Genomic DNA, 26,797 nt, shown 5'->3' on the forward strand with positions numbered 1-26,797 from the left:
AAAAATTTACAGTTATAATACCAATGTTTCCTGGGTCTACCCTCGTCCTGTATTTGACCTGCATGCTTTCAGACTGTACACTTGTTAACAATTTTCTGAACTAAGAAACTGCCAGATCTACTCCATACAGCCCCTGCTACCAGTGTAACCACGTCATTTGTGTGTAGTAGGCCCGTAGGCTCCATACCATATGACACATGTCAAGGAATTTGCAGCCTGCATGGTTGCAGAACTATCTCAGCTTCTGATTCAGACCGTCCAATGTGCTCTGTACCAAATTTCTGTAGATGGTCCAGTCAATGATGTTACTGATGGAGAGCTGGTGGGATGGTGAGTATTCCAAATTAAGCAGGATTGTTGAGATTTCAGCCACCAAATAATGAAATTTTACTGACAGCAAGAGTTTCTTAACAGCACAGAACATGAATATGGCAAGACTAGTTTCTCTTTTTGTTATTGTGGGGTGCCCAGGAACTTTTGCTTTTGGTATAATGACTCTACTCATTGAAATTATTCCTTCAACAATTTTACAGTTGTTCTCTTGCTGTTTCCGACTGAATACTACTGTAAAAGCAAAGTTTTCCCCTTTGGAGGTCTGTTGCAAAGACAGTTGTTACTTGTAAGAAATTATTTGAAAGTGCAAGGTCTTATATAGCTACATCACACTTTGATCCTGTCTTTACTCATGATCACATGGTCAGTTATCAATGCTGTAACTGTTATGTTGTTGACAACCAGGACATGCCTAAACAGTGAAGAATGTTTATGAGGGACAACTCATTTCATGAGTAATATTTGTGTTTATGTCTCCAAACAAAATTCCCTGTCAGTTCACTAGGTGATACTTCAGAGTTGTTGTCGTCACTAATTATAACTGTGTTTCATTCCTGGCACAACTAAGTTGTAGTCTGTCTTTACACCAGTGATATGGTAATCACACTGAAGTGCATTTCAAAGATTGGGGCTCAACTTCAAATTGATGCATCTTATTTTTTATTTACTGCATATTTTGATTAAATATTGTGTCTGTAAAATGTCTGGAGAGTTATTTTTTATGACATCTAGTAAGCGTTACTTTTAGTGTGAGAGATTTATTATAACTGAAATATGTAGCTTTACATGCTGGTAGTGATAGAGGATTCTGGTTAGATTTTGAATAAAAGTCAACAGCAATTACGGATGGAGACTTCCGGAATAAAGCGTCACCTTTATTCTGCCATCAGTCTTGTAAAAAATGGCAGCGGAGTGGATCACTTCCTCACCCGTATGTTAGGAAACTGTCCCTGATGGCAGAAGAGTGAGCAATCATCAACAGCAGGAGGATATTTGTATTTGTATTTCTTTATTGGTCCTGTAAATAGTGTTTTGGTACATATTTTGCGCAAATGATCTAGGAAAAGTCAGGTTTTACGGTATATACAACATCATACACATTATTATTTTGACAACATAAATACTTCAGTCCATGTTGAATATTGATGACAAAATTAATATAATGAAATAAGATGATAGATTGGTTAAGAATATTTGAGAAGTTACACTATACTTTTCTGGTACTCTAAAAATTCGGAAACAGAATAGAAGCAGTGGTCCAGCAAGAACTCTTTCAGTTTCACTTTAAAATTTTGTAAAATTTGCATTTGTTTCAAAGAGGATAGCATGTGATTGTACAGCATTATGCCAGTATGATACACTCCTCTCTTACAAATGTTTGTACTTACTGTATTGACAAGCAAATAATGCTTCTGCCTAGTATCATGAGGGTGGAAATCACAGTTATACTTGAAGATATTTCCATCTTTTAAAATACTTCCTTTTGTGAAATTTAGTATTTCATACATATATAAGCAAGGAAAAGGCAGTATATTGAGATTTTTAAATATTGGTCTGCAGGAGTCTCTATACTTAGCATGGTTTATTATTCTAACAATCTTTTTCTGTAGCCTAAATGTTTTGTTTGTACCTACAGAGTTTCCCCAAAAGATAATGCTGTACATCAGCAGTGACTGAATACTGCCTTGGTACATTTTGATCACTGACGCATGGCTTGTATTTTGTGTTTAATTTTTTATGTACATGATTGAGATGTATCTCCCATTTTAGATTTTGCTGAATATGTACACCTAAAAATTTTCTGTTGCTCACAGATGAGATTATTTTTCCATCAGATTTAAAAATCGGTCTTGCAGGATGTAGTTTCTGTGAATTGTGGAAATTGACTGTCACTGTTTTTTCATTGTATATTATTAGCTTGTTTGTTCTGAAACATTATCTTAAATTTTGTATTATACCTGTAGCTGTTTTTGTAGGCTTTCCTCATCACATGATTTAATTAGGATATTTGTGTCACCTGCAAAAAATACTGTTGTCCCTTTAGTTATTTTTTTTACAAATCATTAACAAAAAGAATGAAAAGAGTTGGCCCAAGGACTGACCCTTGAGGAACTCCATATGTAATGTTTTGTGCATTACTGTAAAAATTACAAATTTTTTGTGTCTCTGTATTGTATCTGAGTGATCTGTTGACAGTCATGAAGGTAGGAATGTATCCACTTGTTTGGCAGGCCTCGTATTCCATAATTACCTAGCTTCTGCAACAGAGTATTATGATAAATTACATCGAAGGCTTCACTAAGGTCAAGAAATATGCCAGACACATGTTGCTTGTTGTCTGCTGCAGTTAGAATTTCATTTAAGAAGCTATAAATAGCTGTGTTGATCTGCCAGTTCTGAATCCATGTTACGCATCACTTATTATGTTTTCTTTATTTATAAAGGCTGTCAGCCTTCTAAGAGATACAGAAGGTAATGGAAACTATTGCATTAAAGATAAACAATGTGTATCCTCAGGAGATTAACTGGAAAGGTATCTTGATAATCTCGCTGTTGGCAAAAAATTGTGGCGAACTTGCAGCATGTTGGAATAGGTGTGGGTCAACAACTTCTGTTAATCAATACAATGTAAAACCAGCCAAAGTTGCAAATTGCACTTTTTTTATTCACTCGATAACTAATTTGGGCCGTGACCCATTTCCAAATCATAGTAACATGGTCAAAAATGGTATTTCCAAAAATGCAAAAACCATGTCAGAAATGTGCAAACGAGCAGTTACAGCGAATACAGATAAATAAAAAAATTCTGTAGTAGTCCCCCATTCAGATCTGTGGAAGGGGACTGTGAAGTGTAGAATGGCCAGGAGAAAAATCAATGAAATGTTGTCATTCTGTGAGTAAAAGTGGGGAATGTTAAAAATGTGAATTTGATAGTGAAGCTTAAAAATTTGAAAAGGGAAACACAAAGACTCAATCTAGATATAGTGCGGCGTCAGTGAAGTGAAATGGAAAGAAGATGAGGATTTCTGGTCAGATGAATATAGGATCATATCAACAAATGGTGTAATGGGAGTAGGACTCATTATGAGTAGGAAGATAGGACAGAGTAAGTTATATAGCTCAGATGTAATGTGAACATCAGAAGCAGAAGATGAAGAGGTAAACAAAATATATGAGGACAGTGATCAGGTAATAGGGGCCAACATGGGAAGAAATCTTGGATGACAGAAGAAATACTTAAAAAATTGTTCAGATAGAAATATGCCACTACAAGTCACTTTGGAATGAAACAAATAGAGTTTGCTGGGAAGCAAAAGAGGAAGTGCAGGGAAGAAAAAAAGTAATGACTGCAGGAAAATTGAGAAGAAACTTCAAAGGAAATTTTCATTAGGTGCACAAGTTCATCATGTAGAAAACTCAAAACAACTGTTGGTGACATTAAAAGCAAGAGTGTCAAAGAGCAATAGATCAAAAGAAATTCCATTCATAAACACAGAGGTTAGGGTAGATAGGTGGAAAAAGTACATTGAGGGCTTTTAAAAAGGTGGAAGAATTGCCTGCTCATGCGATAGAAGAAGAAATGGGTAGATTTGGAAGACACAATATTAGAGCCAGAGTCTGAAAGGATTTTGAAAGGCTTGCAATTAAATGAGGCTGAAGGCACAGGTCACATTCCATTGGAATTTTTAAAATCGTTGGGAAAAGTCAATCAAATGATTATTCAAGTTAATGTGTCGAATTTGTGACACTGTAGGTATACCACTGGACTTTCATAAGAATATCATCCACACCATCTCAAACATATCAAAGGCATATAAATGCAAGAATTATTGCATAATCAGCTTAACAGCTCATGGATTCGCATTGCTGACAAGAATAATATAAAAGAAAATTGAAGATTTAACAAAGGAATGTCCAGGCTGGAATATCAGCAGTATTATACAAAGGATAGATTTCTACTTACTTTAAAAATGACATACTGACTTGAGGACCAACTAAAAACCTGCTACTCATAAAACTTTTGGCATTAACATTCTTCAGGGAAGAAAATGCTGAAGGTGTCTTCTTTACTGTGAGTAGCAATCTATCCTTTTCATAACAGTGTTGAAAATTGAAGATCTATTAGAGGACTGTCATTTGGACTTTAGAAAGGTAAAGATATCAGACAGAGCGTTCTGATTTTTTACTTGATGGTGGTGGCAAGATTTAAGAAAAATGAAGACACTTTCTAGGATTTATTGACCCATGTTAGGAAATGAGGGGCTTAAAGTAGTAAATGAGTTTTGCTATTTTGGGAGCAAAATAACTGATGATAGTCGAAGTAGAGAGGATATAAAATGTAGACTGACAATGGCAAGGAAAGCATTTCTGAAGACGAGAAATTTTTTAACATCGAGTATAGTAGTGTCAGGAAGTTGTTTCTGAAGGTATTTGTATGGAGTGTAGCCATGTATGGAAGTGAAATGTGGACGATAAATAGTTTAGACAATAAGAGAATTGAAGCTTTCGAAATGTGGTGCTACAGAAGAATGCTGAAGATTAGATGGGTAGATCACATAACAGATGAGGAGGTATTGAATAGAATTGGGGAGAAGAGGAGTTTGTGGCACAACTTGACTAGAAGAAGGGATCTGTTGGTAGGACATTTTCTGAGGCATCAAACACAACACAAAAAGCATTTGAAAGTGTAAAATGCTGGAAGATGTTTGAAGAACTCTGATTAATTGACACACACTTTAGGGAAAGATGAATGTAGTATACAATATCTACAAGAAGCAAGAGGGAACAATATAAATCAAAGACCAACAAAGAAGTGCTCCAATTAAAGAGGTCATAAGGCAAAGGTGCAATCTTTCTCCCCTATTGTTCAACTTATGCAATGAAGAATGATGGAAATATAATAAAGTTTTAGAAGTGAATTTAGAATTCTGGGCGAAAGGGTATCAATGATAAAGTTCACTGATGATATTGTTATCCTCAATGGAAGTGAAGAACCTGCTGAATACTGAATAGAATGTATGGTCTAAAGAGAACAGGATAAATATTGAAAGTAAACCAAAGGAGGATGAAAGTATTAAGGTATATCAGAAATAAGATTAGCAATAAACTTAGAGAAAAACTGAGACAGCATAAGAGACAAAGTGAGGGAACACTGCTACTGTGGAAGCAATGTAACACATGACAGGCCAAGTAAGGAGGATATAAGAAGCAGACTAGTTCAGGCAAAGAGGCCATTCGTCTATAAAATAAGCCTGATCATAACAAACATTTTAGGAAGAAATTTCTGAGAATGTACATCTCTGGAACACAGAATTGTAAGAAAGAGAATCACGGACTATGGGAAAACTGTAAAAGAAAATAACTGAAGCATTTGAGATGTATTGTTACAGAAAAATGCAGAAAATGAAGTTCATAGATAAGATAAGAAATGAAGTTACCCCACAGAATCAGCAAGAAAAGGAAGGAAAGGAATATATGGAAAACACTAATAAGAAGATTAAACACAGTAATAGAAAATGTACTGAGACCCAGGGAATAACTTCCATGGATCTAGAGGGAGCCATAGAGTGCATAAACTGTAGGGAAAGACAGAGATTGGAATATATCCAACAAATAATTGAGAACATTAGGCCTAAGTGCCACTCTGAAATGAAAAAGTTAGTGCAGGAGAGGAAGTCGTGATGGGCTGCATCAAACCAATCAGAAGACAAATGATTAAAAATGGGGAGTAGAAAATGGGAAGCAGAGAAAATTTTGGTTTTCTCATCTCTTTTTACTCATACTGTCTGTAAATGGCTGATCATAGATATCCAGAAATCAATTTATCTAATTTTCCTTTCATTCACGTACATGAAATTGCAATCCAGTGATAACTACCAAAAGCGCACAGAAATGCTGATTGCAAAATAAAAGGACATTTTGTATCCAATCAATGATAGCTAATGTGACAGCTTCCTATCGTCCAGAAAATTTGTTTTGGCTGTCAACCCCTCTGCAGCTAAAACTCTGAAGCTTTGTTGACAAAACGAGAATCTACATTGAGAGAAACATACACGGAAAAAAGAAGCATAAAGAAGATAAGTTTGAGTGAAAGTGTAGATAGTATCCTAATAAATTAAGGATATTTAAATGCAAGAAAGCAATAAAAATGACAGCAGCAAAATAGACAACTATTATTAAATTTGTTCATGAAGTCCCATATGTTGTAGTGTGTTGAAGATAATCTCATTTGTTCTATATAGCTACTGAAAGTAATTAGAATTTTTGTTGTAATACAGTAAATAACAAAGTATAAGTATTTTTTGACATTTTATTTTCAAATGTACAGTATAATAATAAAAAACTTATTATTAAAACCTATGGCAGTGTTGTCAGATAATAATCACAATAATTAAATCAGTTTTCATTTAACACTAAAACTAAATATTTCACAATGCTGCACTTTTTTTTGTCTAGTTGGTCGGAAGTAGTACGGCAGTTGCACATCTTAAATATATAGTGTTAAAAACACGTTAACTTACAAAACTAAAAGCTTAGCACCACATGTTTGATTTCACAAAGTACTGAATAGTACTAATGCAAGTATTATCAATTTCAAAAGTGTGCAGTTACTTTGTACCACACTTTACTCCAAACAAAAAGGCCAAACAGGATTGGAGCTTTCAAGGAGTATAGCTCCTTAGCCTTCTCTCAGTTCATCACACCTTTCATCCAGATCATCCTAAAGGAAAAGAAAATGTACTTATTTATTTCATTCCACATGATGGGCAGTTTATTAAGATTGATATGCTGACTGAAAGTGCCTTACCTGATCCAATTCAAGACATTTCCCCCATTCTACCAGGGAGATGGTGTGATCGTCGTTAACATCACAGCTGTCAAGGAAAGGTGCTATACAGTGCTCTAGAGCCATAAGTGGAGCACGGATTGGGAACAGCTCATGCCTTGACACACTCCTGCAGACAGACATAGATTCCAAAAAAAAAAAAAAAAAAAAAAAAAAAAAAAAAAAAAAAAAAAAGAATCAACCCATATTTCTCAATAAAAACTATGTTACTAAATAATACCATTACATGACTTATATCAGCAACCATTTCCCATAAGAGTTACACAGGACTGTATTTTTTAACAGAATATGAAGGAACAGTGCAACAGGAAGTACATTGCTGAATCGCAGAAGAAAAGATATTACTACATCTCTAATATAAAAGCCAGCCAAAATCGATTGAAATGCTGTTAGAATGACAAGAGTTAAAATAACCATAGTCGCATGCTTTTAGTTCTCCATAACAATGCTGTATTCCAAACAATCCTGTTGGAAGAACATCCACAACTGAGCATTATAGAAGAGATTGAAAATACCGCTTCAGTTGCAAATTACTTTATTTTCACATGACTGGTTTCAGACTGTTATAGGCCATCCTCAGGTGTCGTAGCTGTGCTGTGTGTGGTCCCCGAGTGCCATGTGTACCAGGCGCGGAGCGCTGCCTATGAGTGCTCATAGGCAGCACACTGTGCCTGGTACACATGGCACTCGGGGACCACAGCACAGCTACGACACCTGAGGATGGCCTATAACAGTCTGAAACCAGTCATGTGAAAATAAAGTAATTTACAACTGAAGTGGTATTTTCAACCTCTGCTATAATGCTGTATTCTGTGATTCAGTACAATCAAAAGAACTAGAGTGTCTACAATTTCTTGACCATTAGCCACTAATAGTTTCTTGATCATTAGCCACTAATAGCATGATGTGTAAGGAATGGTGAAAGTGAGGTCTGCAAAGTTCATAAGGGAGACAACCAGTGTTGGAAGCACAAGAAACCCTGCCTCATGCATCCAGTGATGGTACAAAACAATGAACAATTTCTGCTCTAAATGAGTTTTGTCCCAGCTGCATGTCAGTGCTGTATTGTCAGTTAATTTACATAGTATAGTATATGAGGAAGTCCAGTTATGGCCATTATCCCTTAAATGTAATATCAATCACTTGTAATTTGTTTCATATGCTTCCTTCGTTCTTAGTTTTTCAAAGATACAAATTAAATATGTGATAAAGTAGGACATTATCTATGCAAATCAAATTCGGTATGCATATAAAAACATCAGACAACTGCATATTAAATACTGAATATGAAGGAAATTATGTCAATACTGAACCTACACTGTTGTTCAACAATTGCCAACTTACTTGCTGTTGGTAAGGTGAATGACGCTGAACATTCGTGGTATATATTATTCCTGTACCTTAAAGTCATCATATTAAAAATTGTTTCACGTTAGAATGGTGTGATGAACCTTCATTGAATATTCCTACATATAAAAAAGACAAATCAACTGGTCTAGATCTGATAAAAACATGATGGGCTGGTTGAATTTGAAAACTTGAGCAACAAAAATGGGTAGTTCTTTTGCAGGAAGCAAACTGTAAGGCAAGAAAGTAAATAGGTTAAAAAGTAGTACAGAGTGTGCAGTTGCAGAATGGTAGTGCAGTGTCTTGTATCAGGAGATACACCACACAAATTATTTGAAAGAGTTACAAGTAACAGTGGTTCATTAGATACAGAAAGTGGATCCATTTTTCTACTGACTTCATTTGTTCACATACTGATGAGTACTAGAATTAACTTCTGCAGGATTTTTTCCATCATTTCACCAAGTTACTTGTGGCAAATGCTGAGATGGGTCCTTCTGTAATGCCAAGACCAATTAACTGTCCCATACTTGTCATAGTAGACCTCTAAGTATGTAAATTACTGTACATATGAATGACTTTATTTTGCTATTCCTAAAGTGTAACATCAACAAGACATATCCAATAAGATTGTAAAAGTGATCTACAAATGATTGAAACCACCACCATCAATAATACTACTACTGCTGCTTTTTTTTCATTTATGTATTATGTACTCCTGATTCAAGTCAACCTTTACATTTCTAAATCACTTCAGCTATTGAATAAAAAAAATACACTAGCTCCTCTCTGTTGATTTTGGTTATCTTGGGAAGTATCTTTTTATCAGTTGAGATGTCTTTCAGTGATCAAGGACATAAGTAAGTAACTGATCAAAGACCTAAGAAAGGCCACATCAGAGGCTAGGACACCCATGTAAGCAACCTTGTCCTATACCAATTCTGCTGCAAGCACTGCACAACTTTTTATGTTGGTATGACTACCAACCAGCTGTCCACTAGGATGAATGGCCACCACCAAACAGTTGGCAGGGACAAAGCTGACTACCCGGTGGCAAAGCTTGCAGCTAAGCATAACACGATCAGTTTCAGGCTGCTTCACAGCCTGGGACATCTGGATCCTTTCCTCTATCACTAGTTTTTCTGAACTATGCTGATGAAGTGATCCTTGCAACACGTCCTTCACTCCCATTATCATCCTGGCCTTAATCTCCAGTAACCCACTATCCCCAAACCCTCCCCCCAACAGTTTCCCCTTCCTCCATCGTGTCACTCCGTCCCAAATTCACGTGTTGACATCACCTTCAGTGTGCACACACCGTCAGGTGGCTTGCGGAGTATGGATGTAGATGTAGATGTAGATGTAGGGCTAGCTCATGCACCTGCAACCCCTCCCACATTTGTAGCCAGCAAATTGGTGAACCACTAGCCACCCACACCCAACCCCTCTCCTTACCTCCCACCTCCCTCTTCCTCTACCCACCCCACCCAACACAAACCCCGCCACAACATAATCCACCTGCTGAATTGCAGAAATGTGCATCTAGCTGACACTATGTAGAGGCATAGATAGGTGTGTGTGTGTGTGTGTGTGTGTGTGTGTGTGTGTGTGTGTGTGTTACTCTAGCTCAAAAAAGATTACTCTGAAAGCTAGCAAGTTTTCTTCCTTTTGTGTGTGGCTATTGGCAACTAAATGCTTCTGCTTCTTGGTGAATAGTGTCCGTTAATCTAAAAGTATTTAATTCTGAGAGCTTTCCTACAAAAAAAGATAAAATCTAATGATGCTGTCCAAGTTCAGAAATGCACTTGGTGATGGAGAGTAAAATTATTTAAAAACTATGTGTGTTTAGTGGCAAATAGCTGATTCTTAAATTACTTATGTTTTGATACAGCCCAGGCTCCCTCAACACATCATCCAGTGACAAAAATATTTTTAATAATGAAAGCAGTGCCAGTTATGTATTTAGTAGACAGAAAAACTTATAAATGTTGTGCGTGACTGTGTAGTTATTTTGTATATGTAGAAAGAAGTGTTTCATTACTGTATAAAGAGCAAATCACATGATTATAGAGGACAGTACATGACCAAACTATGTGGGTTAAATTCTGTCACTCATTCTTACTCTAAAGTGTGTTACTTATCTGTATAGCATTTATTTGTTTGTAGGTTTAAAAAAAATAAAAGAAAAGAAAGAGCAGAAGTGGCAATAAAAGCAGAGAGAGAGGAATGAAGACACTACTGGAATGATGGAAGTCTCCTTCTGTATTTTAGTTAAGATGTTATCACAACAGAATAATTTTAATTCATTATTTTAAATTGTGAACCAAAAAATATTTAGCTGAAAAAATATTTTTTACTGCAGCTAATGTGACTAGTGCTTGTATCCATGAAACAACATGAATCAAATATTAATATTGTACCTGTCATGTGGGTGTCCATCCAAGTCACACCATTTCCAGATGGCAGCATTGGTCCACCGACGGGTCATATTATTTTCAGCTTCACGTTCCATTTCCAGGTAGTGAGGTGTCAGTTCACGACGGTCAGCCAAATCACGCATTATGTTGAAAAGCCAGTCACGCATTCTGCGTGGGAAGTCAGCCATTTCATCAGGTGTGCATTCCTATTTAACATAATTTTAGATATAGTACTATTAATTATTTCAATAAAACCATGGGTTTTATGAAAAATCAGTTTTTTGCTGTTTATTCTGATAATTACATTATCTGTGTCATGGGGTTTCTGTCAATAGCTATTGTTTTCCAAGAATCATCTTTCCATTGCTTCAGTTTCCTGGAGATTTGCAAAGATTGTCTTCTCTAACTTTGGAACTGATAGTCACCAAAATTATTCACACTGCCATCTGGGTTGGCCCAGAGCACGATGAAGGCACTGTGGTCACTTCTAAGCTCAAATAACAACCATATCTGCAGTTGATCTTCAGATCTCTCCCACACAATGGCCTCTCAGTTCTTTGGATTACAATTTGTGGTGTGCTCCTGTAATCCATGCTACTGGGAGGCAATTGTGTGGGAGAGATCTGTAGGTCAACTGCAGATATGGTCGTTTCATGAACTCAGAATCATCTGTGGTTACTTCATTGTGCTCTGGATCAATTGACATGGCAGTGCGAAGAAATTCAGTGACTGTCACCTCCAGAATAAGGGAAGGCAAATCTCACAAAGCATCAGGAAACTGAAGTGATGGACAAATGATCCTCACAAAACCGAAGCTACTGATGGAAACTCCATCAGTCTGTTGTTATTTGTTTCAAGAAGAGCATATATTTTTCACTGTAGAACTATAAAGTAAACTTACAGGCATGTCTCTGCATTCACCATAATATTCAATGTGGACATGAGAGTATTCATCACCCCGGCAGCCATCCATGCCATGCTTGCACCAGCAACGCATCTGGTAGACCTCACAGTCTGAGCCCCAAGTCTCATTGTGATTGGAACACACCTGTTAACACATATTGTAAATAATTTGGGAACAAAGGAAACAACTTAACACATATTGTTAAGTGTACATTCATACATTGTAAGAAAAATTTCATGTAACTGGTTGAGTGTCTCATAACACAGGCAGTATCCAGTCAGATAAAGAATGATTTTGAAATGGCATATTAGTTTAAAAGGTACCAAAGTATACTAAAGATCCAGAATGAGATTTTCACTCTGCAGTGGAATGTGCGCTGATATGAAACTTCCTGGAAGATTGAAACTGTGTGCCCGACTGAGACTCGAACTCGGGACCTTTGCCTTTCATGGGCAAGTGCTCTACCATCTGAGGTACCGAAGCACGACTCACGCCCGGTCCTCACAGCTTTACTTCTACCAGTATCTCATCTCCTACCTTCCAAGCTTAACAGAAGCTCTCCTGCGAACCTTGCAGAACTAGCACTCCTGAAAGAAAGGATACTGCGGAGACATGGTTTAGCCACAGCCTGGGGGATGTTACCAGAATGAGATTTTAACTCTGCAGTGGAGTGTGCGCTGATATGAAACTTCCTGGCAGATTAAAACTGTGTGCCCGACCGAGACTCGAACTGGGGACCTTTGCCTTTCGCGGGCAAGTGCTCTACCATCTGAGCTACCGAAGCTAGACACACACCCGGTCCTCACAGCTGTAGCTCAGATGGCAGAGCACTTGCCAGCGAAAGGCAAAGGTCCCGAGTTCGAGTCTGTCGGGCACACAATTTTAATCTGCCAGGAAGTTTTATACTAAAGATGTTTGAGTACTCTAGGTATTGTGATGAATTTCTAATCACACACAAGCAAACGGTTGCAACTTCCAGAAATATGCCACAAGAAAATAAATCAATTTATTATCAAACTGGGAAAGAGCTATGACAAATATTACAGGCAGATGTGACATATCAGTTAACTCAATAGAAGTTTGTGGAACAGGAACATGACAAACAGAAAAGGAGGTTGGTTCAAATGGCTCTAAGCACTATTGGACTTAACGTCTGAGGTCATCAGTCACCTAGAACTTAGAACTAATTAAACCTAACTAACCTAAGGACATCACACACATCCATGCCCGAGGCAGGATTCAAACCTGCGACCGTAGCAGTCACTCAGTTCCAGACTGTAGCGCCCAGAACCGCACGGCCACTCCGGCCGGCAGAAAAGGAGGAATGAGTCACATAATCACATAGAGGAAACCATATTCAGTGTCAAACACTTGTGGAAACAACAGACAGGTCTCTTACTCAGAATACAGGATTAATGGCATAGCTGTCATTGTCCCTGGAACACTAAGACGCATTAGCATTGCAGGTTCTAGATTTATCCATTCAACAGTGTCTTCTAAAACTGTGAATCAACAATAGAAGGCCGGCTTTCTGTTTACATAAGATCTGTAGATGCTCCAGCAGTGTGCTTTTATCAGTTCTCTGAGTATTTTGTATTTCAGTGTGTATGTAGTCTTGAGAAGGTCATTGAGCAACATAATGTGCTAATAAATTTCGCTCTTAAAACGAAAGTTACATAAGAGTTCTACTAAATGTGTTTCTATACTAGATCATTGTGGGTTTGAGCATGAAGCAAAATAATTGTTTGGCAGAGAATGGTCATGAATGTGTTATGATGTAGCTTCCTAGATATCTGTAGTAGAATAACCATTGCTACAGTATGTAGTACGTGAAATACTAATTTTAAATAGCTTCTAATAATACCTTCCTGCGAGGATCCACTTCGACAGGACAGTCAGGAATACACACACAGTGCCCTTCTCCTTGTTCATTCACTTCACACACTTGACCAGCTCCACAGTGCTTCTCTGCACAAGGATCTATACCAGCAAGAGTAAGGAATTGTTACAACACTATAGAGATGTTATGCATGTATAAAAGTACAAATAACTACTCAAGAGTGATTCTGTAGAGCAAAACTGTAAAATGTCACATGGAAAGTATTGTATATGAAAGCTTACATTGTAGTATCTCAGTTTCTGTCATTCATACACAAAACGTGATCAGACAAGTTAGAATTTGATATTTCATCATATAAAATTCATACCAATGGCTATGACTTCATTATCGTCTGGTTGCTGTGGTTCCTCTTCTTCCTCTTCTGGTGTCTTTTTTAAATCTTCATTCTCCTGTGCTTTTTCTTCTTCTTCTTCATCTTGTGCTAGTACTGAAAAAACATCACCATCCTCTGCTCCTTGAATGGCTTCTGTTGTGGTAGTAGTTGTAGTGCGGACTCGCCGGTATTTCTTGTGTTTCCTCTAAAAATAATGAAAATTTTGTACATTGAGTCAATTAGTAATGGATTATTATATTTTATTAATGATAAACAAACAAAATAGATTCCAATTGGATCTCTCAAAACACCCTTCTGGACTTAATCGCTATTAGCTTATCCCCACCCTCTTTTCTCAGTACACTTTTTATCACATACAATGTTTCCATGATTCTTAATTGCACTATGCCTTTCTCTTCTTCACCCTAACCTATTTTTACTTCTCACTCCATCCTTATCATCTCTAGATGGAAGCTGTCATTTTGCTTAACAATGTACTATGCCACAAGATTCCAAATAGCAGTACTAAGAATTACATGACGTGCTATCATTCATCCTTTTATTGGAATATTGTTCCCTGAGAAGAAAGATAAGTGAAGCAGAATGGAATGCACTGTTGTCATAATTAGAGCCACTTGTACTGCTCAGTGAGGTTTCCAGCACCAACAGCAAAAGACTGGGGAATTCGTATAAAGACTGTCTGGGACAAAGCTTAGCCAAAGTAATAGAAGAAAATTATGTTCTAATCATCAAAGATGGGTCTCCTACCCTGGTATCTCTTACTCACAAAAGAGGCTCTGTTGTAGCTCTCTTCTTATACTTGCCACTAATTCCCAGTGTTTCTATATGGTCGATACTGCATGACACATTAAGAATAGATCATGTCCCTGTTATTCTGACAATAGAAGCGATATGAAGACTTGTGAAATTTGTTCCTAATGGCCTGTGGAATATCAGCAGAGCAAACTAACATTTCTTCCACAAAGCACTGAAGAATAAAATTGCTTAAGTACCAGAAAGAGGTCTTGTTGTTGTGGTCTTCAGTCCTGATACTGGTTTGATGCAGCTCTCCATGCTACTCTATCCTGTGCCAGTTGCTTCATCCCCTAGTACCCACTGCAGCCTACATCCTTCTGAATCTGCTTAGTGTATTCATCTCTTGGTCTCACTCTATGATTTTTACCCTCCACACTGCCCTCCAATACTAAATTGGTGATTCCTTGATGCCTTAGAACATCTCCTACCAACTGATCCCTTCTTCTAGTCAAGTTGTGCCACAAACTCCTCTTCTCCCCAATTCGATTCAAGTCTTCCTCATTAGTTATGTGATCTACCCATCTAATTTTCATCATTCTTCTGTAGCATCACATTTCGAAAGCTTCTATTCTCTTCTTGTACAAACTATTTATCGTCCATGTTTCACTTCCATACATGGCCACACTTCATACAAATACTTTCAGAAACGACTTCCTGACACTTAAAACTATACTCGATATTAACAAAGTCCTCTTCTTCAACACTTTCCATGCCATTGCCAGTCTACATTTTATATCCTCTCTACTTTGACCATCATCAGTTATTTTGCTCCCAAAATAGCAAAACTTCCTAATCTGATTCCCTCAGCATCACCCGACTTAATTCGACTTCATGCCCTTATCCTCATTTTGCTTTTGTTGATGTTCATCTGATATCCTCCTTTCAAGACACTATCCATTCCGTTCAACTGCTCTTCTGAGCCTTTTGCTGTCTCTGACAGAATTACAATGTCATCGGCGAACCTCAAAGTTTTTATTTCTTCTCCATGGATTTTAATACCTACTCCAAATTTTTCTTTTGTTTCCTTCACTACTTTCTCAATATACAGATTGAATAACATTGGGGAGAGGCTACAACCCTGTCTCACTCCCTTCCCAACCACTGCCAAATGGCCTAGCGCACATAATATTCTATGCATTCCTAAAAGTATTAAATGAGGTAGTAGGCCTCTCTATTCCCAGAAACATATTACTTTGTTACACGTTTGAATACAGAATGCTCTCAAGTCATTACCCACCACTGACCATCCTGTAAGCGGTATAAGATCTCATATTGGGAAGATTATCTTCAATACCAGAAGATAGTATAAGATCTCATATTGGGACAATTATCTTCAATACCAGAAAATAGACACTTAAACTAAGAGGCTTAAAAAAAGTCTCAACTAGGTAAACTATTGTGAGAAGATGAACAGAGATACAAAGAAATCTGGTGTGTGAAATACAATAAGTAAATTCAGAAACCAAAACAGCAATCTGGATTAGGGCAGTGTGGAAATCAACTTGGAAGTTACTCTTTGCAACTTGGCTGATGACATTTCTACAAACCTTTAATGGTATCTGGATTGAAGAAACTCTTGTACCTGACTCGATAACTCAAATAATTGTTCCAGTTTCCAAACAGAAAGCAACATATCTAAATCCAATGATATACAGACCTACAGTGTTGTCAGCATGTGTTGGAAAAATGCATGAAAGGCTTATTAAGGCTTATTTAGAGTGGTGGCTGGAATCCGAGAATTTACATTCAGAAAACCAATTTGCATTTTGAAAGAGTAAAGGGATCCTGTAGTCTGAAATTCTTTGGGCATCAACAATTGGCAACATCTTACAGTAGCCTTCATTGCCATTAAGAGTGCATATGAAAATTTCAAATTCTGATCCTACTACAAAAATTAAGCAATATGGGATTTCAAAAGATTGTGTTTGGCATTCAAACCTTTCTAGAGCACAGAACTATATATGTAAAGTTCTACAATAAATTACTCAACCCTCATACAATGTCATGAGCACTGTCTCAAGGCTCAATTCTCAGCCCTCTTATATTTTTAATACAGACATGAGGTAATGCACAATATCATATCACCAGGCCTGTATGGTAAGCACATGATTATGGCTTTTCTCTACCCATGAACATCTTTAATCGCTTGTCCTGCAGATTAACCCACTGGTTGGATGTTAACAGCCCAACAATTTCAACTGGGAAAACTGGTGTAGTTAACTTCAGCTGTAAAAGGATATAATCAACCAGCTCAGGCATTTCATATAGGAGCTATCTCCTTCACACTGATGACAAAATCAAAAATTTTCGGTTTGGTATCTGACATGTGCTTCACATGGGCTGATCACATATCACTCGTAACCAAAAAAATAAGAAACAATATTAACACAATAAGTTGAAGATGTCAATAAGATCTGTTCCTGGAGCTTGGTGAAGTGCAAGTCCTAACATTTTTTTGATAGTGTACAAGGGTGTCGTCCACTCAGGTATTGATTGTGGAGCTTTTCATATCACAATGCTGCTAAATGTGCACTTCATGAACTTGACACAGTACAGTTTCAATGACAGTGATATGCTCTGAAGCAATACAATTGATTCCAAGAAACACCTTTATTAGTAGAAGCTGCTGAACCTCTGATGCATCTTCAACTTCAGCACTTTGCGGAAAATTTTTTTTTGGCCAAAAGAGTCAACAGTCCAGTAATAGACTAATCACCCAGTGTGAAACAAGAGTTCTGCTCATAGGGTGAACATTGGAAATGCTGAACTTTTGCCACCTTGTAGTGGCAGCATTAGACTCAGTGTGTACCATCAACTGTTGGATTCAAACAGATAGCTACATAACCCAATTAGGAATTCCATTCCAATATCTGTTGGAGAACCTCGGTAATGACAGTTATAGTTTTATGAAAAATTGCTTTGGAATCAATTCAAAGAGACTTTAGCACCAGAATGTGCATCTCTTGTCCTCCGAGCTGAAATATTTCCAGCAATTTCGTCTTGCCTCCATATTGTTCAGTTTTTACTGTGGTTCAAGAGGCTATCAAATTTGATTGCTGTACAGGGCTTCAGAGCCTTGTGTAGCATCAGTCTCAAAAAGCATATTGCAGTCTACTGGAAACTCAAAAAGGAACAGTAAATGAATATTCAAATACTGGAAATTATTTTGATTGTGTATCTTTCTTTGCATGATCAAAAATTGTTTTTGCAGATTCAGTTACAGGGTGTTTCAAAAATGACCGGTATATTTGAAACGGCAATACAAACTAAACGAGCAGCGATAGAAATACACCGTTTGTTGCAATATGCTTGGGACAACAGTACATTTTCAGGCAGACAAACTTTCGAAATTACAGTAATTACAATTGTCAACAACAGATGGCGCTGCAGTCTGGGAAACTCTATAGTACAATATTTTCCACATATCCACCATGCGTAGCAATAATATGGCGTAGTCTCTGAATGAAATTACCCGAAACCTTTGACAACGTGTCTGGCGGAATGGCTTCACATGCAGATGAGATGTACTGCTTCAGCTATTCAATTGTTTCTGGATTTGGCGGTACACCTGGTCCTTCAAGTGTCCCAACAGAAAGAAGTCACAGGGGTTCATGTCTGGCGAATAGGGAGGCCAATCCACGCCGCCTCCTGTATGTTTCGGATAGCCCAAAGCAATCACACGATCATCGAAATATTCATTCATGAAATTAAAGACGTCGGCCGTGCGATGTGGCCGGGCACCATCTTGCATAAACCACGAGGTGTTCGCAGTGTCGTCTAAGGCAGTTTGTACCGCCACAAATTCACGAAGAATGTCCAGATAGCGTGATGCAGTAATCGTTTCGGATCTAAAAAACGGGCCAATGATTCCTTTGGAAGAAATGGCGGCCCAGACCAATACTTTTTGAGGATGCAGGGACGATGGGATGGCAACATGGGGCTTTTCGCTTCCCCATATGCGACAGTTCTGTTTATTGACGAAGCCGTCCAGGTAAAAATAAGCTTCGTCAGTAAACCAAATGCTGTCCACATGCATATCGCCGTCATCAATCCTGTGCACTATATCGTTAGCGAATGTCTCTCGTGCAGCAATGGTAGCGGCGCTGAGGGGTTGCCGCGTTTGAATTTTGTATGGATAGAGGTGTAAACTGTGGCGCATGAGACGATATGTGGACGTTGGCGTCATTTGGACCGCAGCTGCAACACGGCGAACGGAAACCCGAGGCCGCTGTTGGATCACCTGCTGCACTAGTTGCGCGTTGCTCTCTGTGGTTGCCGTACGCGGTCGCCCTACCTTTCCAGCACGTTCATCCGTCACGTTCCCAGTCCGTTGAAATTTTTCAAACAGATCCTATATTGTATCGCTTTTCGGTCCTTTGGTTACATTAAACCTCCGTTGAAAACTTCGTCTTGTTGCAACAACACTGTGTTCTAGGCGGTGGAATTCCAACACCAGAAAAATCCTCTGTTCTAAGGAATAAACCATGTTGTCCACAGCACACTTGCACGTTGTGAACAGTACACGCTTACAGCAGAAAGACGACGTACAGAACGGCGCACCCACAGACTGCGTTGTCTTCTCTATCTTTCACATCACTTGCAGCGCCATCTGTTGTTGAAAATTGTAACTACTGTAATTTCGAAAGTTTGTCCGCCTGAAAATGTACTGTTGTCCCAAGCATATTGCAACAAACGGTGTATTTCTATCGCTGCTCGTTTAGTTTTTATTGCCGTTTCAAATATACCGGTCATTTTTGAAATACCCTGTATGTAATGTTATGAATGGTAATCATGGTAATCACTCGTGACATAATTAAGAGCACTGAGACTCTACATTCCATTTTTTTCCGAGAGCCTCTTTTTTTTAGTCTGCCATTAATTGTTCGCACCACAAATGTACCACTAGCATAAGAGCAACTTGTACCGGAAAGAGAAGTGGATGACACTACAGAAAAGATTTTGATTACAAAGATTTTCACTTAAAATCCAGAGGCCACATTTTTTGCTACTCACCATATAAGGGAAATGATGAGTCGCAGTTAGGCACTAGAAAAAGACTGTCTGAAAGTGAGGTTTCGGCCAACAAGGCCTTTTTGGAAACACACACACATACAGACAACTCACACACATATGACCACAATCTCCGACTTCTGAGGCCGTGGTTTGCATGAGGGTGTGTTTGTGTATGATGTTTATTTCCTACGATGGCCTTGTTGGACGAACACTCACTTTCTGAAAGTCTTTTTGTTGTGCCTATCTGCGTCTCAAGGTCTCCAGCATATGGCGAGTAGCAACTATCTTTCGCATAATATTGCGCCATTCCATTGTGGATTTTCCATTGTTTGAGAGACCACAGTTTAAAAGACGAATAAAGACCAATATTTCTGAGTTACATCACATGAAATGATCAAGATACTAAATAAGAGAATTCGGGGCTTATATTCACACATAACAATAGTCTTACTTCAAAAATAGTATCTGTAAATAGAGGGAGAAGCGGATTAAATAGTAGTAATTCACTATGCTTCGTCTGTCACATGTCATTCAAGGTCTGTTCAAAAAATTCCGGAATATTTGTAATTTTGCGCCAGTGGTGTGTAGGAGCGAAATGCGATTGGCATCCGTGCACATGCCTGTATGTAATGTGTAACTGTCGGAAGTTTCATTGTTGTATGTCTGTTAGTTTTTGTCAGTGTTGTAAACGAGTGGAACGTTGGGTCGCACGGTTTGCGAATTTCGAAATGGAAGAGTTCGAGGAGCAACAAATCTGTATTAAATTTTGCGTGAAACTCAAGAAAAACTTTAAAGAGACACAGCAAATGATACGGGAACCATTCGGTGGAGAGCTTACGCCGCATGCAGCGTTGCGAACGGTTCACGCGGATTAAAAACGGCCGGACAGAAATTTAAGATGACCCTCGTTCAGGACCCCCTTCGATGTCTACCGACGACACTCATGTCACGAACATCAACGAACTACTGCGTGCCAATTGAAGATTGACTGTACGAGAGATTGCAGAAGAATGTAACATTTCAGTTGGATCATGTCATGAAATCCTGACATAGCATCTTGGAATCCATCGTGTCGCTGTTGAGTTCGCACCACGGCTCGTGAGTCAAGACCAGAAAGACCTTCGCCTAGCAGGTTGTGAAGAGCTTTTGCATCGCGCAAATGAGAACGAGATGGTCCTTAAGAGAATCATAACTGGTGATGAGACCTGGGTCTACAGTTATGATGTTGAGACCAATGTTCAATGTTAACAATGGGTCCAGAAAGATTCCGTACTCTCTAGATCTGACCCCCAGCGGATTTTTTATATCCAAAGTTTATATATGAGATAAAAGAAAATTTGCAGTCGGCTCTTCGCGCGACCCACCAAGATATGTGCCAAGACTAGTTCCGGAAGTGGAAACGTAGTTGGGAGCGTTGTATCAATTGTGGAGGAGAGAATTTCGAAAGAGACCAAGCACAATAAGTAAAAGATAAAAGTAGAAAAAATTTGTGGACAAAGTTCCGGAATTTTTTAGATAGGTCTCGTATTGTGGTTTGTGAGGCACACTTGTTGATATGTTTAGATACAAGGACCACTTTTGGTGGGTGTTTGTATCTTTCCAGTGAGCTGCCATTAGTACATAATCTCAGACAGTTCAAAGGCTGCCATTGTACTGCAATGTGAACTGTGGCATTTTTATTGCAACCGCCTAGAGATCTCTTTTTATTTACCCAAGTCATACATTTCACACCCAGAAATCTTGTTCCTTCTAGTGTTGCTTATATGCGAACAGAAGTGAAAAGAATAATGTAATCAGTTGTCTTACCACTTTATCTGCAAAAGCATCAGAAACCAAAAGGCAAAATACAAGAGCCAGCAGCAGAAGATGCGACTTCATCTTGATCACTGGGTCTGTAACAGAAAAGAAGCACACTATAATGAAAGGATGCAATCATACACATAAAAAATTTGAGTGGGAGAATGAAATACAGATGTTGCAGTTGATAAAGCATAAGCAATGGTTTGTTATTGAGTTGCGGAAAATAAAGTCTAAATTACTACCTCGATGCTATCATTTTCTGTTGTCTCTTTTGCTGATGTTGATGGCCTGTTATTGTGAATGACCTTAATGTTGAATTTTCAGCCCAAATTGCACTTATACAAGAGAAACAAATCAGAGGCGCTGACAAAATTTAGGACTTTTCAGAATACCTTGTTTGACAACTCTGCAAACCACTAAGAAGTGCATGGCATAGGGTACATCCCATTGTACTAGTTATTAGGGTTTGTTCCCACTACATTCTCATATGGAGGGCAGGAACAATGATTGGTTAAATGCCATTATATGTGTTGTAATTAATCTAATCGTGTCCTCGCGATCCCTATGTGAGTAAAACGTATGGGGTTGTTGTACATCACTACAGTCATCGTTTAAAGCCGGTCCTTGAAACTTTATAAGTGTGCTTTCGGGATAGTTTGTCTGTCATCTAGAGTCTGTTAGTTCAGTTGCTACAGCATCACTGACACTGTCCCAGTAACGGTTGTTTTTGCTTGTTAATGTATAACGTAGAGCGTTCCACATCCCTGAAGGCTCTCCGATGTGACGGTATTTATGAAAGACAATGTGTGAACGAGTGAATGTAACCCTCTGTTTAACCAACTGCTACAGTTCAAGATTGTGTACATGTCTCAACAGGAACAGCTCTTGGAGGAAGATACTGGCTGATTTCAGAATGCTTTGTATTTATGGGTTAAAAGCAATTCAATACTGCAGTGTTGCTATTTTCTTTTTGCTGAGGTGAAAATGAACACATGATATAAATGCTTGATATTAAGAATTTAATAAGGTAGCCACAAGTGTCTGCAACACTTTCTTCTTCTATGCGGGAGAAATTTGAGCCATTCAAATGACTCAGAGTCAGGGACTCTTTGTCCACAAAAAGGTCACCATTGGTATTCTATGCAACGCTTGGTGTTCACTATTGCAGGCACATAGAACTTATTATTTTCTCTCTATAACCGTGCAAAGCGTAGTGTAAGTGCAAATATAAATCCCATAGCAATCAAGAGACACGTGCAACCATAGTTACGCCTCTCTGCCTTCATATAAGTCTCTTGATTAACAAATAGGGGCTTATACTAGTTTCAAAGTTCTCCCCTGCACTCGTCAAGATTAGTGCAAAAGAACGACTACCATTGGGCGCTACAGAGCTGCCAAGTAAGAGGTAGCGGTAGCCCATTCCCCAATATTCGTTCGCTCCATGCTTCTATCACGACAAACTGTGCCATAGCCTACGTTTTTACGTCCAAAATTATCTACAAACTCCGGCCTTGTTTGAAATTGTACAGCTGCGTGCATAATTTTATAGGTCGTTCACCATTGACAGTTAAATACGGCTTAGAAGCGCTATAAATCTGAAATATAATGGCTGACTAACTTACGTGTGTACCTGTAACGACGGAAGTACCGTATCGATGTGAACAGAAATTCCCGGTAACCAAACACGCTTCGAAGCGGCATCGAAATGTAGCGCCCTTTGGTAAAAACGGTGCGTATGTTGCCTTAACGGCTAATTTGCAGACACAGAAAATCACAACAAAACTGCCTATGTTATGTAGACTGCAACAAAACGGAGCTTCAGAAATGAAGTTCACGCTCCGAATTGAAGAAGCTCAATGAGAACGAGACGCAACAATTTGATCTTAACGCAAAAATCTTATGGCCGAGGCAGACGTTGGCGTAATAAACGTGCAAGCCGTAACAGAAAATGGGACTCCTCATTCATGCTTGCACGTTAAAACGCAAATGAAAGGACGGGGATTACGCATTGTAGGTTTACGCGCAGTTAAAAACGCGCAGTACTTTGATTTACGACGTAAACAGACAAGTGCCGCCTAGGTTTAAAAAAAAAAAAAAAAAAGGAAAAATAGCAACTACGATTATACCGTCCATCGCTTCTACAGTGATAATGACGACATTAATTGAGAGAGTCTTCAACCGGACTATTGAGTTGGCCCTCGTCTTCTTTCGAAGCCTAGGCGAAAGGAGTTTATCATGAAATCCGAATAGCAGCGCACCGACAATAGTGGCAACGTGAAAGATGTGCCGTCAATTTTTGAAAATTCTGTTGCTTTCGGGACACCAGGAAGTGAAAAGGCTCACACGAACTGACATACAATAGTGTGTGAATAATGGAAAAAAAAATATTTGGAACTCCGCCCTAAATAATATTTTGAAACCTATATCTACATCTACATGAATACTCTGCAAATCACACTTCAGTGCCTGGCAGAGGGTTCATCGAACCACCTTCACAATAATTCCCTGTTATTCCAATGTCGAGCAGCGCGCGGAAAAAACGAACACATATCTTCCTGCGCGAGTCCTGATTTTCAGTATTTTATTATTATGATCGTTTCTCCCTATGTTGGTCGGCGTCAACAAAATATTTTTGCATTCGAAGGAGAAAGTTGGTGATTGAAATTTCGTGAAAGATTCCGCCGCAAGGAAAAACGCCTTTGTTTTAAAGATGTCCACCCAAAATGTTGTATCATGTCAGTGACACTCTCTCCACTAGTTCGCGATAGTACAAAACCTGCTGCCCTCCTTTGAACTTTCTCGATGCATACAGTTATTCCTATCTGGGAAGGATTCCACGCCGCGTAGCAAACTCCAAAAGAGGACGGACAAGCGTAGTAGTCTCTTTACTAGATCTGTTACATTTTTTAAGTGTCCTGCCAATAAAACGCAGTCTTTGGTTTGCCTTCCTCACAACATTTTCTACGTGATATTTCCAATTTAAGTTGTTCATAATAGTAATTCCTAAGTATTTAGTTGAATTTACGGCCTTTAGATTTGACTTATTGATTATAGTGTAACCGAAGTTTAACGGGTTCCTTTTAGCACTTACGTGGATGACCTCACACTTTTCGTTATTTAGGGTCGATTACCAATTTTTACACCACAGAGATAAATGAAGCTGAGGAAAGGAAAAAAAGCTGATAGCTTGTTTTTAAACGTTCGGAACTGTCAGCAAGTTCACATGCGTACTTTAATGAGTGGTTGCGAGAAGACCATGAAGATGGTTGCAATCAAAAAAATTAACTGCGACTTGCGAAGACAAGACAGAAAAATATGATACCGATACATGAAATATTGTGGTTTTGGTGTCGCTTTCTTGCTGTGACATACACGCTTGGCCAGCTGCAATATGTGGCAAACTCTGGCTGTGAAGTAATCGTATAAGTTGGATTTGGTCGGGTGGGAGTCAGGTCAAACGAGATGTCAAACCGTGTGTTGTGTGTCCGACGAGTTTTTGGCCCCTGTCAAGTTTTCGCGCCGGATCAGATAGTGTTTGGCGAAGCAGCCCGTAACTTGTATTGTGAACTTTGAATATTATAGAGCAGGTTGTGCCTTGCAGTTGTAGCTAAAGAGCGAGATGTGTTTGACTTTTTATAACCTTGAATGAGTTGATCCCACGTCAGTCGAGCAGTTGAGAAAACTTCGACAATGCCGCCCTCTGTCAATGCAAATCCACAAGATTGTTCGACGTTTATTGTATTAAATATACCTATTGTATATTTCCTTTAATATTCGTTGGCTACCATAAACGCACTAGTAAAGTAATTTTATTGTACTTGTAATATTTCTTGTGAATATGCAAGGGTAAATGAGTTTTCCGACAATTAGATAGTACACCCATGTTAAAAAAAAAAAAAAAAAATATGCATGCGCTGTTACACTCTACCGAAAATTAACAGGAAGAGGCCTCCGTAATTCTTCTGGGAGATTTTGTTTGGTTTTGAAGGCCCCAGATTAAGACGGCAAGTTCTCATTTTCGGTCGTTAACCTCTGGGGCGAGCAGAGTTCAACGAAATAAGATAAGCTTTTGAAGGATCGTTGCGGTTCACGAAATTCGCGCCATCAAACGAGGCCAGCTTACCGCTTTTGGGCTCGGAAGACGAAAACAAACATAAAGCAAGCATTGAAAAACTAAAAGCCTTTTATTGCCAGAATTAGAACATTTATACACGCATCTGTGAGTTTACTCCAATAAACACATTTAACCTGTAAAAGCAAATCATGCAAATGGAGTTTTGGCTGTTGTAAGCAACGTCCTCGTCTGTTAAAGCGAACTACAGTGAATCCCACATTTATTAATGGTACATTTCCCCTGTAATAAGGACGCAATATCAGCGCTATTTTTACAACAGCCGTATTGGATTGTATTTCGAATTCTGATACTTGCAAATGAATGTATAAAAAAATTCTGTCTGCTCACATTTTTATTTTTTGTGCTGTCCTTGAAGTACTGCGAAGGTTTGTACACCTATATATGTTCCCTTTCAACTCAAGGTCGTATGTATCGATTAAAATTACGAGTTCGATGTTACAAAGAGTTCTTTTCGTAGCATTAGCCCCTTACCTAGCTTGCATTTACCACGAATCTTTCGCCCAGCACAAAGTCCCAAGCGATTGAAACAAAGCGCAGGTGACTCCAGTATATAAGAAGGAAAACAGAACGGATCCGCAAAATTACAGACAAATATCCTTAACTTCTGTTTGCTGCAGAATCCTTCAACATATTCTCAGTTCGAATAGAATAAACTTTCTTGAGACTGAAAAGCTTATGCCCACGAACCAGCATGGTTTTAGAAAGCATTGCCCTCTTGAAACTGAGCTTGCCCTTTTCTTACAGAATATACAACGAACTATGGATGAAGGGCAACAGACAGATTCCATATTTCTAGGTTTCCGGAAAGCTTTTGATGCTGCACGCAACTGCAGGTTATTTAACGAAGGTACGAGCATATGGAATAAGGTCAAAGATATGTGAGTGGCTCGAAGACTTCTTAAGTAACAGAACGCAGCCAGTGGTTATCCGAGACAAGGGTATTCTCAGGAGTGCCCCAGGGAAGTGTGATAG

The 26,797-nt window shown here is 38.6% G+C and overlaps 1 protein-coding gene across 1 annotated transcript in view; it reads right to left on the reverse strand.

The window, feature by feature from the left end:
- Positions 1–6,629: 6,629 nt before the first annotated feature.
- Positions 6,630–26,797, reverse strand: part of LOC126282274 (SPARC) — a 92,911-nt gene continuing 72,743 nt past the window's right edge. Inside the window, exons 2-8 of the mRNA XM_049981902.1 lie at positions 21,697–21,782; positions 14,056–14,266; positions 13,713–13,828; positions 11,846–11,992; positions 10,948–11,150; positions 7,142–7,289; positions 6,630–7,054 (exon numbers count right to left, since the gene is read on the reverse strand). Of these exons, the coding sequence (XP_049837859.1) occupies positions 7,013–7,054; positions 7,142–7,289; positions 10,948–11,150; positions 11,846–11,992; positions 13,713–13,828; positions 14,056–14,266; positions 21,697–21,768 (939 nt within the window). The 5' untranslated portion in view covers positions 21,769–21,782 and the 3' untranslated portion in view covers positions 6,630–7,012. The remainder of the gene's footprint in view (positions 7,055–7,141; positions 7,290–10,947; positions 11,151–11,845; positions 11,993–13,712; positions 13,829–14,055; positions 14,267–21,696; positions 21,783–26,797) is intronic.

Source organism: Schistocerca gregaria, chromosome 1 (assembly GCF_023897955.1).
Source record: "Schistocerca gregaria isolate iqSchGreg1 chromosome 1, iqSchGreg1.2, whole genome shotgun sequence".
Taxonomy (NCBI): Eukaryota; Metazoa; Arthropoda; class Insecta; order Orthoptera; family Acrididae; genus Schistocerca; species Schistocerca gregaria.